The 15,547-nt window shown below is 39.8% G+C and overlaps 1 protein-coding gene across 2 annotated transcripts in view; it reads right to left on the reverse strand.

The window, feature by feature from the left end:
- Positions 1–15,547, reverse strand: part of KIF26B (kinesin family member 26B) — a 636,727-nt gene that overhangs the window by 113,599 nt on the left and 507,581 nt on the right. For both annotated transcript variants that reach the window (XM_001377348.4, XM_056816054.1), the window contains one exon: positions 6,637–6,843. In XM_001377348.4, the coding sequence (XP_001377385.2) occupies positions 6,637–6,843 (207 nt within the window). The remainder of the gene's footprint in view (positions 1–6,636; positions 6,844–15,547) is intronic.

Consider the following 15,547-nt stretch of genomic DNA (forward strand, 5'->3'; position numbering starts at 1 on the left):
CTTTTCTTTGGGTTTCTAACTTTGAAATAGGTGGAAGAAGTTGGGAGGCATAGTCAATAAAGCATTGTGCCTGTATTCAATATGATCTGAGTTCAAATCTGACCTCATATACTTAAGAGCTGTGTGACCCTGAGCAAGTGACTTAAACTCTGTCTGTCTCAGTTTGCTCTTGTGTAAATGGGGATAATAGCACCTACCTCCTAGAGTTGTGAGGATCAAATGAGATAATATGGGTAAAGCACTTTGTAAACCTTTAAGTGCTCTGTAAATGATAACATTATTATACTAGGATGTAGACTTCCTATTGTTTTTCTTCTATGGTTCAACTGTCGAGGTAGAAGTCAAAATGGCAAGAAAGGAAAGTCAGAAGAATCATTCCAATTATTTCTACTTGCTCCTCTATTTTATTGCTATTGTTTGGTCATTTCAATTATATCTGGCTCTTCATGACCCCATTTGTGGTTTTCTTGGCAGAGATATTGAGGTGGTCAGGCATTGCCTTCTCTAACTTACTTGACAGATGAGGAAACTGAGGCAAACAGGTCACAGGATCACACAGCTCGTACATGTCTGAGGCCAGAATTAACCCAAATCTTCCTGACTCCAGGCTCAGCACTCTCTGCACCACCTAGATCCCCCCATTCTAAGCCTGATATTAAAAACTAAACTCTATCAGATTTATAGCAGGTAAATGGGGAAAATGGATTTCATGGGTCAACAAATGGATAAGGATACTGTCAACCAATTAATAGTCAACGCCCAAATACATTTTTTTTTGGCTATATGCCAGGCACTGGGCTGAGTGCCGAGGATACAAAGGTCAATGGTCCCTCAAGAAGCTTCCATTCTAACAGAACAGAGAGAGAGAGAAAGAGAAGCCTATAGGTAGCACCAAGAATGACTACAAAGGACCCTTCCCTTTAGACCTCATATGATATTTTGCCTTGCAAGTCTCTGAAGCTTTCATCATAGTGTAAGACTAAAAATGAGGAAAGAGCCAGAGACCCACAAGCCGAAGGGGAAAAATATCCCCAGAGTGTGGGTTTCAGCAAATTTATAAACAAACCCACACCAGGGTGCAACCCAGGGATGCAATACAAGGGAACCCCGGGATGAGTAAAGAATGCTGGGAAATGAAGTCCCCTGGCCACAATAGTTTTAAAACCCACAATACTATAGTATGTATTATAGTTGCTATTGTTTGCCTCATCCCCCGACTAGATGCCAAACTCCATGAGGATAATGATTGTGCCATATCTAGATATTCTAAGACAACACTTGCTCCTAGTACTTTTACATATACAAAGTTTTACATATAAGAGAAGCTTAATAGACATTCCCTGTCATTGAGAAGAGAGCTTGGAGTTGCCCTAGGCATCATGTCACTCAAGAGTCACTTGTCAGGGAGAGTGTCTACCAAGGGTTTGGCTAAAGTTGGCAGCAACCACTAGAATGCTGATTCTGCCTCTTCTGTCATAGAAGAAAATGGCCAAGGGCAATTGCTTGGCTGTAGTTTATAGGCACAAATGCCATGGGTAGAGCTGGATCATAAGGCTGTAGGATCATAAAATCATATATTTGGAGCTGGAAGAGACATTTGACTACATTGAATCCAAATTCATTTGGCATATGGATTAGGAAACTGAGGCCAGGAGAAAGTAAGTGACTAGACCAGGGTCATATCACTTGGCCATTATCCCCATTTCTCTCACACAGGAACCTTGGACTCATTCCATGGGTACCAGACTCTGCTTTGTGAGTGCTCACTTCTCTTGCCTCAAACCAAGCCATACCATTTCTTAGCTATCTCCATTCCGTAGAGCCTCTGAACCTCCTTTTTGGATCCCCTTTTTATATGCTGTCTTCCCCCAACTAAATTGTAAGCTCCTTGTAGGCAGGGACTGCCCTTGTATATAAATGTTCAGTACTTAGCAAAGTATCTAGCTTATTTACAAGCTCTTAACAAGAGATCTATCGCTTTAACGCTCTAGCCATCTATCCACCCATCATCCATCCATCTATCTATCCATCTAGCTAGATGTTTATCTATCTGTCTTTCTGTCTGTCTATTGATCTCTCTATCCTCCAGCAACAAGTGACTGATCTCACCAGATGAATATCAAACAAAAACAACAACACCCAGATACTAAGGAACATTCTCTTGAGAATGACCTGTTCCTTCCCACCTTTAAGTCTGGTTCATGTTGTTTCCTCCAAACAGAATGCCCTTATTCATAATTCATAGTTGTATCTTAAAATCCTAGCTATTCTGCAAAGCTTATATAAACTCATAAAGTCTTCCCAGATTCTCTCAGTTCCTGCAGCAATTTTTCTAGTGCACTATGGGAATGTATCTCTTTCTATCTTGTATTACAGTTATTTATGTACGTTTCTTATATTTCCTACTAGATTTAACAAATATTTATTATTGTTGGTGAATCATTTCAGTTGTGTCCAACTCTTCTTGGGACTCCATTTGGGCTTTCCTTGGCGAAGCCACTAGAGTGATTTGCCATTTCCTCCTCCTGCTCATTTTTCAGATAAGGAACTGAGGCAAACAGGGGTAAGTGACTTGCCAAGGTCACTCTAATGAGTAAGTGCTTGAGGTCAGATTTGAACTCAGGATGATGAATCTTCCTGACTCCAAGTCCAGTGCTCTATCCACTGTGCAACCTTAAAATTTATTAAGCCTTTGCTATGTATAAGAGCAGAGGGACAGTTGATCTAGTGGATAAAAAATTGGCCTCAAAGCCAATAAGAACTGGGTTCAAAACCTACTCCTGACATATTGGCTTTGTGATTGTAAATAAGACTCACTTCTCAGTGCCTCAGGCATCAAATACTCTAATTAAAAAGAAGTTGTTGGAAAAAGAAGCAGCTGGGTAACTCAGTGCATTAGAGAGCCAGGCCTAAAGACAGGAAGTCCTGGGTTCAAATATGACCTCAGAAACTTCCTAGCTGTGTGACCCTGGGCAAGTCCCTTAACCCCCATTTCCTACCCTTTACCATTCTTCTGCCTTGGAACCAATGCATAGTATTGATTCCAAGGCAGAAGCTAAGGTTTCTTAAAAAGAAAGAAAAAGAAGTTGTTGACCTATCTTGGTAGGGAGGAATTTCATCAACTAGGAATTGTCTCTATCGATGAAATTACAGGTCTAATCCTAATCCCTATTCTTATGAATACAAGTGCTAAGGATATAAAGATGATACAAAGTAAGTATCTGAGGCAGGATTTTAACTCAGATCTTCCGGACCCTAGGTCCCAAACTAAGGAAAAGCAGCCATGGGAAAGTTTTAGTCAAAACAACTGCTAGAAAAGATTATGAATTTTACCTTCTCTCAGTTCCTAAGCATTATGGACTCCTCAAAGAGAATCCTCTCAAATGTGATTCAAATTCTCTTGCTTAGCTTTTACTCAAAGGATAAATGTAAAATCTTCTACCTGTGTTAAAAATTTACTTTCTAAGATGAAACTAAGAGAGGCATGGGTATATTAGACATCAATGTATCTGAAAAAGATCTGGGGTTTTTAGTGGACCACAAGTTCAACACCAATTAAAGGGAAGAAAGCAATATAATCGTGGCCTAAACTGAGACAGAGTTTGTGGGTATAATATAGAATCATTCCACTGTACTCTGCTTGGCTAAGACAACATCTAGGGCATTGTGCTCAATTCTGGGACCCATAGTTTAGGAAGGATGTGGATAAATTGGAGCATTTATAGAGGACAGCAACCAAGATGGTGAAGGACCTCCAAATTATCCCCTATGAGAATCTTTGGAAGAATTGTGGAAGGTTAACCTGGAGAAGGGAAGATTTGGGGTAAGGGAAGGAAAGAAAGCATAGGAGTGAGATGTTAGCTCTCTCTGAGAATTTGAAAGATTGTCATATGGGAGAACAGTTAGGTGTTTCAGTGGATTGAGAGTTAGACCTAGAGATAGGAGGTCCTAGGTTAAATTCCGGTCTCATATACTTCCTAGTTGTGGGACCCTGAGCAAGTCACCCCATTGCTTAGCTCTTACCACTCTTCTGCCATGGAACAAATATACAGTATAGATTCTAAAAGGGAAAGGAAGGGGTTAAAAAATTAGATTATCATATAGAAGAAAGAGTTCATTTGTTTTTCTTGGTTCCAAAGGATAGAAGTAGAAACAATGGGCAGAAGTTGTACATAAAGGAAAACTTTCTAACCATTAGAGCTGTAACAGTGGAAACAGACTGTTTAGGGAGGTAGCAAGTTTTGTGTCACTGAAAACATTTAAGGATGGTGGGATTAAAGCTGGATTGATGGCTTTTTGGGGTGTATTATAAAGGGCATTCTCATCCATTAAGAGTTAGATCAGGTGGCTGCTGAGGTCCCTCCCAACCCTGAAATTCTGTCAAGTTATGGGTTTCACACAGATATAAAAAAAGAGAATGGACATATAGATGTAAATATAATTGCTGCTCAGTTGTTTCGGTCATACTTGACTCATCACGACCCTATTTGAGCTTTTCTTGGCAGAGACACTAGGATGTTTGCCATTTTCTTTTCTAACTCATTTTACAGATGAGGAAACTGAGGAAAATTGGATTAAGCAACTTGCCCAGGTTCGCCCAGCTAATAAGTGTCTGAGGCTAGATTTGAACACAAGAAGATGAATCTTCCAAACCCACCACTCTATCCACTGTACTACATGATATTAATACATATCCCTCTCTATCTGGATTTGACATTTCTTGTCAATACTAGTAGATGTGACTATATATGTGCATATTTCAGATTATTTACCTGAAAGTCAATAGAACTACACATTCAGCACATGTTTAATAGCTCATAGTTATACACAAACTCTTTGAGCTGAACCAGAAAGGGAAGGGGCATGATATCCCTATGAGTTAATATCAGTATTATTATCCCCATTTTACAGATGAGAAAATTGAGATCCAGAGAAGATGAGTAATTGATTTAAGGATACACAGCTTGTTATCAGCACAACTAGCACTCCAACTCTACTTATTTCAAAACAAAACAAGACTTTTTCCCCCTACACCAGCCAAAAATGTGCAATGTTGAGGATGATCATTTATATAGCACTGATACAAAACAGGAGGCATAAACAAAGATAAAGCAGTAAAAATGGCTCTTCTTCCTTGAATAACTCTAAAACTTATTAATAGCCACTATTTAATTTAAGCTTCGCTCCAGAGTTCTTTTAACTTATGGAAATTTGTCTCTGGAAAAGTTTTAGCAGTGTTAATTAAATTGTTCATTAGTCTTTTATTAGACTCAACGTCAGGTTTAGATTACTGAGCCCATGGGGTGGTACCACACACACACACACACACACACACACACACAAGTAATGAAGAAGGGAATCATGGGATGTGTTCCTACACTGAGTGCTGCATCTTCTCAGGGTAAGCTCTTCAGGGAAATCACATGTGAGGGATGCTCAGCTTTTTAATTAATGGAGACTGTACAACGCAGGGCTGCCTGCCTATGGAAGCTCTCCTGAACCACCCCATGGAAGGCATGATCGGGAGTCTCTAACTGGAAATGAAGGGCATTGTTGGCCACGATTCCAGTGCTGAACCAGAAAGGCAAGGGAAGGTCGAATTACCTCATCAAAATGGTGTTAATAAGCCAATAACGTTACCACTGCTTCACATCTGCATGGCACCTAACAGTTTCTAACATGCTTTCACTTTTATATCCATTATCTCACCTGATCCTTACAGCAATCTTGTGGGACAGGTAAGATGGGCTTTATTATGTCTACTTTGCAGATGAGGAAACTGAGTCTTACAGAGATGTGGTGGCTGACTTTACCAAGGTCACAAAAGTGGCCAGTGACATGGCCAGGACTCAAACTTAGAGGCAAATAGGTAGCACAGTGGATAGAGAGTTGGACCCAGAGTCAGAAAGACCTGAGTTCAAATGCAGCCTCGGACATCAAAGAATCTGTGTGTCCCTGAGCAAATCATTTAGCCTCTGTCTGCCTCCATTTCCTTAGCTATAAAATGAGGATAATAATAGCACCCACTCACAGGGTTATTGTGAGAATCAAATGAGATGTCATTTCTAAAGCACTTAGTATAGCTCCTAGTATATAGTAGGTGCTTAATAATTTTAAACAAGCATGCCACTTTTCTATTTCATTCAGATCCCAAGAAAGTAAGCCATGCTCCTATTCCTACTGGTTTCAGATGACAGTTTTACCAGTAGATGGACCAACTCAGTAGAGAGCCCCAAAAGACCGTATTCCCAAGAGGTTCATGTGCTTTAATCGGTCAATTGGCAAACAGTTATCCAACATCTTCTGTGAGCCAGATACCAGGGTAGACACTGGGGGAAGGGAATAATTATTTATCAAGTGCCTATCATGTGCCAGGCATTTTACAAATATTATCTCATTTGATCTGGCATAAAAAGACAAAAGCAAAAATAGTTCCTGACTTCAAGGAACTTAACATTCTCCAGGGGGACATGTCATGCACACAAATAACCTGACGCAAAATATATACATGGTAATTTCTTCTGGGAGGGATGGGGTAGGAAACAAATGATAAAACAAATAAACAAATCAATCTATGGCAAGCGGCCACAGTCTTCGTCACAATCTTGCTAGTATGAGAAGGAAAGAACCACCTACCTGAGATGCATCCTGGGGGAAAACGGCATCAAAAGCAAACATCTTGGGTGGAACCTGGTTGCCTCTCTTTTGGAAGGCATTTTGCCCCCCGCAAGTCAAGGGATCATAAAGGGTGATTTGCTTCTTCCTTGGATCCACCTTCAAAAAGGAGCTGGATTCTGAGGTGTCCCTGGCAAGAGTAGAGCAGATGCGGACCATGACCTTCACCTAAGAAGAAACACACAGAAAGAAATTTGGATTAAGGGAGTCCGATAGTGTATGGTTCAAGAGTCTCCATACACTGTATCCCTGAGGGTTCCTGGTGGCCTTGGACTTTCCAATGATAAATGATGATGAACTTCATCATGCATTTGGAATATAATCCTCGATGGGCCATGGGAGAAAAAAAAAATAGTGTATTTGTAAGCACACGTCGATGTCTCTATTGCTTTTAATACAGAGGTAGTGTATCACTTTCTTTGTCTTTCTATTAATATAAATTGAAAATTAACCGTACCCCAGTGGCCCAATTAAGCAGATGAAAAGGTAATCTGGGCTGCCAAGCTCTCCGGGCCAGCGTAGCTCCCATGAAACTTGCAGATCAATAAACCCTGCACATAAAAGTTAGCTCTGTAATTTACTCCTCGCTTGCTCACATCAGGACTCGTACAGACGAAACTCACAGTTATTAGTGTCATCATTAACAGGCTGTGAAATGGCCTGGTTTTAATGGTCAGCATTAGAAATGTGCTCAGAGGGCCAGCAATGATAAAGAATTTGTTTGAAATATGGTATTTTAGGACCCATTAGATGAGTGTATAACGAGTTGTTATTTTCAGAACCAGGCACATCTCTGTTGGAAATGAGAGATGGAATTTGCCTTTAAACCAACTTCTGCAGTTTAGCTACAAAGAATATGATCATTGGAAGGGACCTTAAAGGTCATCTAGTTCAGCTCCTTCATTTTACAGATGAGAAACAGGAGGTTGGAGGGGTTAAATGACTTGTCTAAGGTCACGTGGCTAGTCAGTGCCTAGCCAACTCTCAGTCCTAAGACCTTTCTACCAGATCACAATGCTTTACTGATGAACACAGGGACCACTTTTTGTAGGTTAGGAATGACAACTGTCCCATGAAATGACAGAACCTCAGTCTAGAAGCTGGCCTTAGAGGTCTTCTAATTTGACCCTACTTGACCAGGTCTCTCCTCTTCAATATTTCTTAAAATTGGGACCCTTAAAATTAGTTTTTATTGTTGTTGAGTATTTTTCTTCAACTCTTCATGGCCTCATTTGGGGTTTTCTTGGCATAGATACTGGAGTGGTTGTCATTTCCTTCTTTATTTTACAAATGAGGAAAGTGAGGCAAACAGGGATAAATGACTTGTCCAGGGTCACCTTTGTATGGTTCCAATTGTTAGGAAGTTTTTCCATACATGGAACCAAAATTTGCATTCTCTCCACTGAATACAGCCTTTCAAAATAGCTAAAAGAAACTGAAGTTAGACTTACAAACACAAAGATTTAATACATAAAGTCATCTACAAGTAGCTTCCAGCACTCTCAACCATCACATTTATCCTAACAGAAAGCAAGAGGGAAACAAAGACAGATAGAGTTTGGCCCCTATCTTGTCTATCATCTTACGGTGCCAACATAACTCCAGTCCCAAGGGAGTTGGATTGGGGCACTGGGAAGAATTCTAGAGGCCTTGGCTATGTGGCCAAATTAAGATTACCTCCCAACTGACTGCCAACATATTTGCTAAAGCCTTACATTCCCCTCCCTTTGGTTACAGAAGGATTTTGTTTGGCAGGGCTTTTGCTGTTAAGAAAAAAAGAAAAAAGAAAAAAAATGGAGCTTGACTTCTGTCCTTGCTTTTGTCTCAACTTTTTTCCTACATTCTAATTAAGTAAAACAAAACCCCCATTTTGCATAAAAGTATTTCCTGCCTTTTAATTTCTGGCATGAGAAGGACCAAATGACAATTCTCCCTGACTTCATTTTTCTTGGCGGTCAAGACAAAGAAGAAGGTAATAGTAAGTAGAATAAAAAGGGAATTATAATGGCAACCCCTCACTGGAAAAAAAAAGTAACTTCAAAAGAAGAGCAAATTCTGATTTTTCCTCCTGCCTCCATGTTCTCTCTAAAGTAGGAGCTAATTTTATTTGTCATGGATCCCATTGAAAATCTGTTGAAGTCTATGGACCACTTCTCAAAAGAGATTTTTTAAAAATTAAAAAAAATTTAAAAAATTAAAAATAATAATTTTTAAAATATTAGAAGTAAATTACAAATTTTGGTTAGAATTAGTGGAAATTAATATATAGTTTTTTCCCACCCAAGATCATATTACATACTTCCTGAAATCTATCTATGGGTCAGGCTAAGAACCTCTGCTCTAAAGGGTTCTATCAATAGGTAAAGATGCCATTATCTAAAGTTCAATGGTATTCATATTCTCCTTCTCCCTTTCTCTGCCCCCCTTTTTACCTCCCCATCCCCATACAGAAATATCATCTATAAGATATTACTTAAAGAGAAGTCATACTTGAACTCGATGCCACCCTTTTCTAGAAACCTGAGCTCAGAGCACAGCAAAAAGAGTGCATACAGATCCAGTCCAATACAATATTTTTTATTCCAGACACATGAGATGGTTTTCATAGCAGAGATGTTCCCCTATCCTCTCAAGCTACAAAAAGACAATGTTAGCCTAATGTTGATGTTGCATGCACCAATTCAATAAACTAGCAACCTGAAAGCATAGATAGAACTTCTATCCAGTATCAGGGAGCTTGGGTACCAGGAGATCCTGATTCAGTAATTACTATAATAATCTTTCAGGAGAAGAAACTCTTTCCTGAAGCCAAAAATCTTTCATCTTTTCCAGTAGCCTATTGAACCCACTTAGTTGGACACTGATTTGATGAGGGAAAAAAGAGAAGAGGGGCCCATTTTTCACTTGAGAGAGAAAAAAGAAACTGGGAGACAGAGAAAGAAGTTGGTAATGAATGGTGTTAGAAAACCCAGAAAGCATCATAAGGATGACCTTTAGCTCTGGGTCCTGGTGTTCAAGGCCAATGCAAACTGTTGGATTCATGATTGGGCAAGGTCATCCTTTTGGGTATTATAGCTATAGCGGCCAGGAAGCAGGGTGAAATGAATCAGACTGAATAGCACCTTAAGCACGTGGCCTTTGTCTGTTAAATTACCCCAGATGTCTAGTTTCTGTGCCCTCAGAACACTACTATAAATACTCAAGTCCAAAAGAGATCATGGATGCTTATAACTAGAACGTTCCATCTCCCCCAACTTTGTGTTTTTGCACAGTTGATCATCCATGTCTAAAATGCATTCCTTCCTCATCTCCACCATTTAGAACCCTCATTTTTCTTCAAATTGGCTGCTAGATGTGACCTTTTGTTCATCATCTCTGTGGTATGGCCTTCTCTCTCTTTCTTCCACATGACAACTTGTCCAGTGTCTGGCACATTTTGTAGATTGCTTTTTCTCAAATCTCTCTCTCTTTATTCAGTTGTTAGTCCTCTGTCCTTCTTGAGATGACTTTGTATAACTTTTTACAGGTTGTGAATTTATTGATCTACGTGAAAATTGTCTCCCCTCCAGAAGAATGTAAATTCCTTGAGAATAGAGACTCTTATCCCCCCACCCCCCCTTTGTATCCTTACTGCAGGTACTTCTAATAAATGTCTGTTGAATAAGATTGAATTGAAGCAAATATTCCACAACCACTCTCATTGTCGGTTTTATATGATGTGATTTTAAAGGAAGAGACCCTCCTCTCAATTGTGCTTGGGTCATATTAAAGGGCGACGGGAGAAGGATGCTACTGTAGAATGGTTAGGGAGCTATTCCATGGACTCAGAGATACAGAACAGAATGGGACTTCAGAGAATGTTTGGTCCAATGTCCTCATTTTACGTATGAGAAGAAAGACCCAGAAAGGGTAAGTGGCTTGTTCAAAGGTCACAAAGATAAGCCTCAGAGGTGGATCTGAACTTCAGTCCTCGGATCCCAGTGGTCATCCCACTGTGCCACAATGCCTGAACTTGACAAGGGACTTGTTAATAAAATGCAGCAGGGACCCTGAATCCATGAGGGATTTGTTCCAAAGACCTAAAATGGATGGCCAAAACTACAGATACAAATAAACATCTGTTGACCCTACATAAATGTGCTCTCCCCATCTGCTCCAGCCCCTTAGCTTGGTGCTATGAGATCTTCTCCCTCCCACCCCCCCAAAAAACCTGAAAAAATAAGTGAAAGTGGAAAGCGAGGGGGCAGATTGCTGCCTTGAGTGGACTTCCAGCAACATGCAGGGGGACCTTCAGGGCTTTGGGTTGACAAGCAAAACCATGGAAAACAAACTCATGGATATGAGGGTCCTTCTGTACAACACATGCAGTCAATGAATCAGAATTCTGTTTTCTTTCCATTCTGCACATTTTCCCCTTGGCTCAGAGTTTCTACAGTCCTATTATGAAAGGTCTCTTCCTTTCTCTAGGTTTGCCCTGGCAAAAGAAGCCATTGTACTAAAACAGGGGCAGCCTTCGGTGTATATTCTCTGAGCCTGGAGGCTCCATGTAAGCAGATTCTCCAGCCCTGATTATGAAAGCTGTTAAGTGGAGATGGTGCTCCAACCCCAGGCAGAACTGATGGAAGCACACGGCCCATCGCACTTCGATTTTCACAATTTCACATGTAATTTCTGGGTAACTAGAGGTGCTGAATTTCAAGTCTGAGCTGAGCTCTGCAGTTACAATAGGAAGGAGGAAGGAAGGGGTCTGAATTAGTGATTCACTCAACTGGGAGCAGAGCTTCTGCATCTTAATGATGCGCCAAGGCCAGCAGTTGTTGGTCTGGCTGAGGGAGATACACAGCTCCTTTAAAACCAACTGAACCCCGGGCTGGGAGAAATGTTATACTTCATTCCTTTCTTTGCAATGTATTTTAATAAATGGAGATTTTTTTCTCTTTAAGGGAAGGAAATTGAGTTTTTCTGCCTCACTTCCTTTTTGTCATTATTCCTTTCATTGGACCCCTCACTTCCTGACTAATCCCCTGTAATTAAAGGACTTAGGAGATACCACTTGTGATCAAGGAGGCCACTCATACCTCCTGCCAGAAGTTCTCACTCAAGTGACAATAACTGCTCAGGTTCCTGGAAGTATCTCCTTTAACCATTATTTTCACAGCTCTTACAAACCTGTTGTCCAATAGTTTTCAGCAGTCTCTGACTTTTTGTGATCTTGTTTTAGTTTTTAGTTTATTTATTGTTTAAAAGATTTTGCCATTTCCTTTTCCAAATTTCCAAATTTGGAATTTATTTACAAATAAGGAAACTGAGGCAAACAGGGTTAGATGACCTGCCCAGGCTCACACAGCTAGTAAGTGTCAGGTTAGATCTGAACTCAGGAAGAGTTTGAACCCAGCACTGTATCTGCTGTACCACCAGCAAGAGAAGATGACAAAAAAGAATAGCCCTAAGATGTTCATAAAACATATTTTCTTGTTGACAACCAGCAGAGTTAGGACAATGACCTATCTTACTTCTATTTCCATCCTTCTTTCACCTGGAGATACTTAAGAGGATTGAAATATGGGCAAGTAGAGCAAAAAAGTCACATACCCATCAACCCATCCAAGACAGTGAAAGAGAAGTAAGTCCCCCGAGCCCTGTTACAAGAAGAAGCAGATTAGCATTTCCTCCACCTAGACCTCTATTAGTGAGATCCCATTTTGGCCTTATTTTTCTAATTATTCAGTGGACAAGGCCAGACAGCTGTTGCTCTGGGCAGCGTGGCTCTCTTTCTGCTCAGCTCATTCATCATCCCTGGCACCTCCTTCTGGACCGCATTACAGCAATGGGAGAGAAAGGGGTTGTCGAACACTCACAACACAAAAGGAAGTGGTCACGCCATGGAAGCTGTATTAGTACTCCATCAAAGTCATGGCAACTCCAGACGGCAGGGAGAGTCTTATTTCAGGCTAATGAAGAGGGGGCTCTGTGACCACTCACTGTTAATGCTGTAAATAATAATCCAGGGGTGGTGGTGGTGGTGGTGGTGAAGATATCTGACTGTATCATAATAGCCATAATGGCCCAATGCAAACTTGAATTTGTTTGCTCCTAATTCCACCCAACAGGTACTGATCTGAAGGCTTTCTTCCGTGCTAAGAAGCTGAGGGAGAGTTGGATCATGGAAAGATGGCTGGCCTCAGAGTCAAGACTAAGTAGAAGTCCTGCCTTTAAAAGATTATAATTTTGTGGAAATGGGCAAATCACTTCATCTCTCAGGGCTCAGGGCAATTCTCTAAAGTCATATATTATTAAAGAATTGTTGATCTACACCAGGGGACTTTCACAAAAGGAATATTCTACACATTCCCTTATTTTAGGGAGTTTAAGTGGACTGTCCATTGTTACATAAGTAGTAGATGCCAGGGGGGGAATCTGAACCCCAGGTTCTCTAACTCCAGAGCTGGGACTCTTTCCATTGTACTATAATCTTTCCATGTTACCGTAAAAGAGAATATGTCTCCTTTCAAACATTAATACTCCTATGTCTTGCTAGTTTGGGTAAAGATCCTTTAAAATCATATCTGGGAATTCTTCAGAGAAAAATGACACCTGAAGAAATATTTTATTGCCTGGTTGACTTTCTTGGGTCTAGTGTGAAGAGGTTAAAAGAAAGAGAGAAAAAGAAAGATAGAGACAGAGAGAAATAGTTCCTGAAATATTCATGTGGGATGGAACAAAGTATTTCATTTCTCAATTTAAGTATTTAAAAAAGTAAAATAACAATTCAAATTTCAACTCAGGCAAAAATTTAGAAGGCTTTTCTTAGAAAGGTACCCAAAACACAGTGTCTATCTGTACCTAGTAGTAAGAAAAGTTATCCAAAGAATTCATATTTCTATTTTCTATGGTAGATGGAAATGAGGCTTCCTTTGCTAAACATTAGTGGAGAGATATTTCCAAGGAAAATTTTCCAAAAATAAAGTTAACATTTCTTTAAAGAAAACATCCTTTTCTCCAATAAAAGTTAAATTCAAGAACACAAGAACTATTAAGTTTCCTAGAGGGGAAAGCAATCCATGGAAGATTTGCTCTGTATATCCCAAAACTGCATGGGATCATGAGCTTTTATTTCTCCTTTTTTGCCTAATTAAGTGACATGATGAATGAGCTGTAGGTTGTCTGTATATGGTACATTTGTCTCTTCAAAGAAATCTACCAACCTAGGCTAACCAAGAGAAGGATGAAAAACAGCCAAGATAAAAAAACCATATGTAGTATTTCTATCCTACATTTTAGTGTCTCCAGTTGAACAAGAATAGATGTTTAGTAATAAAATGTAACGTTCATTTGTCCTACTGTGGTAGGAAATATAAGAACATCGAACTTACAAATTGGAGGGGAGTAAATTTCTCTAATGCATTGCAAACATAAAAGATAAATTACTTCAAGCCAATGTTAAAATAGATTTGAAGGTAAGATGGCACATGGGCCTCCTTTCATCAGTGACAAAGAGGAGGTCCTAGGACCTATCATGGCTTGGACCATGGAGTGAGTGTTCATCCTTCTTTATTCCATCTGTTCTTTCCTTCACCTACCCATGCCTCGACATCTTATGAAAACTAAATAAAGAAGGTAGTTTAACAATTTGTATTTTAGAATGAACTAAACTCGCAGCACAGAAAATTTAAAACTTCTTCCTGGCTATTTTCATACAAGTGATGACTTGAAATGATAATTTCTAATGCAGAGGTTCTTAGCTTTTTGTGTGTCATGGACCCCTTTGGCACTCTGGTGAAACTCAAGCACCCCTTCTCACAATAGTCTTTTAAAATACTTGAAGGACTTGCTAGATTTTAGTTAAATGTTAGTGCATTTTCTTCCATCTAAGTTCATGCCTCCCCACCTACCCCATTTGAGACTACCAATCTCAAGACAAATCAACAAGAAGTTATAAATCACCTGCTATATTCTAGACAGGAGCAGCTTGGTGGCACAGTGGATAGACTATGGGACCTCGTCAGGCAGACTTATCTTCCTGAGTTCAAATCTGACCTCACACTTATTTAGTGGGCAAATAAATCACTTAACCCTATCAGCCTCAGTTTCCTCCTCTGTCAAATGAACTGGAGAAAGAAGTAACAAACTCCTCCAGTATCTTTGCCAAGAAAACATCAAATGGAGTCATGAGGACTTGGACATAACTCAAAAATGATGTAACAAAAATGCACCAAGGACTGTGATAAGCACTGGAGATACAATGAATTGCCAACAAACAAAAATAACAGTTCCAACTCTAATGGGGGAGACAATGTGCAAAGATGTATAAATAATATAATAAACAAGATAAATAGGAGATAAAATTGGAGGATTAAGTCTAAGAACCTCTGCTCCAAAGGAACAGTATTGTGTTTTTATGGGATGTGAAAAAGATTTCAGAAGTCATTGGTCAGACCTTTCCAAATCTTGATGGTGATGCCCCAAGCCTATTGCTCAGACCTTGTGCCCAAACTTGGTGTCTACATGTTATTGTTTCCCAGATCGTTTTAGATTTTGATATCCAAATTGGGGTGCTTTAGGGGAGTGAATCATTAACCTGTTCATGTTGTAAGTGTATCACTCAATAAATTATTGTCATGGGATACTAAGTGGAAGTTGTTTTAGAGAGTCTCTGGGAGAACTGAGCAGGATATAAATGCCATATTTTCATACCTTGGGACATGGGACCATCTTTCTCCCATCTCCCTTCTTCACCCAAACCCCCTGTCTTGACTTCTTGTGAAAAGTAAACAAAATGAGCCTGACAATGACTTACCTCTTAGAAAAGTACAGAATTTTAGAGGTGGAAAGAACCTTAGGCAATATATTTTGTAATCCAACCTTCAGATTA

Source organism: Monodelphis domestica, chromosome 2, assembly GCF_027887165.1.
Source record: "Monodelphis domestica isolate mMonDom1 chromosome 2, mMonDom1.pri, whole genome shotgun sequence".
Taxonomy (NCBI): domain Eukaryota; kingdom Metazoa; phylum Chordata; class Mammalia; order Didelphimorphia; family Didelphidae; genus Monodelphis; species Monodelphis domestica.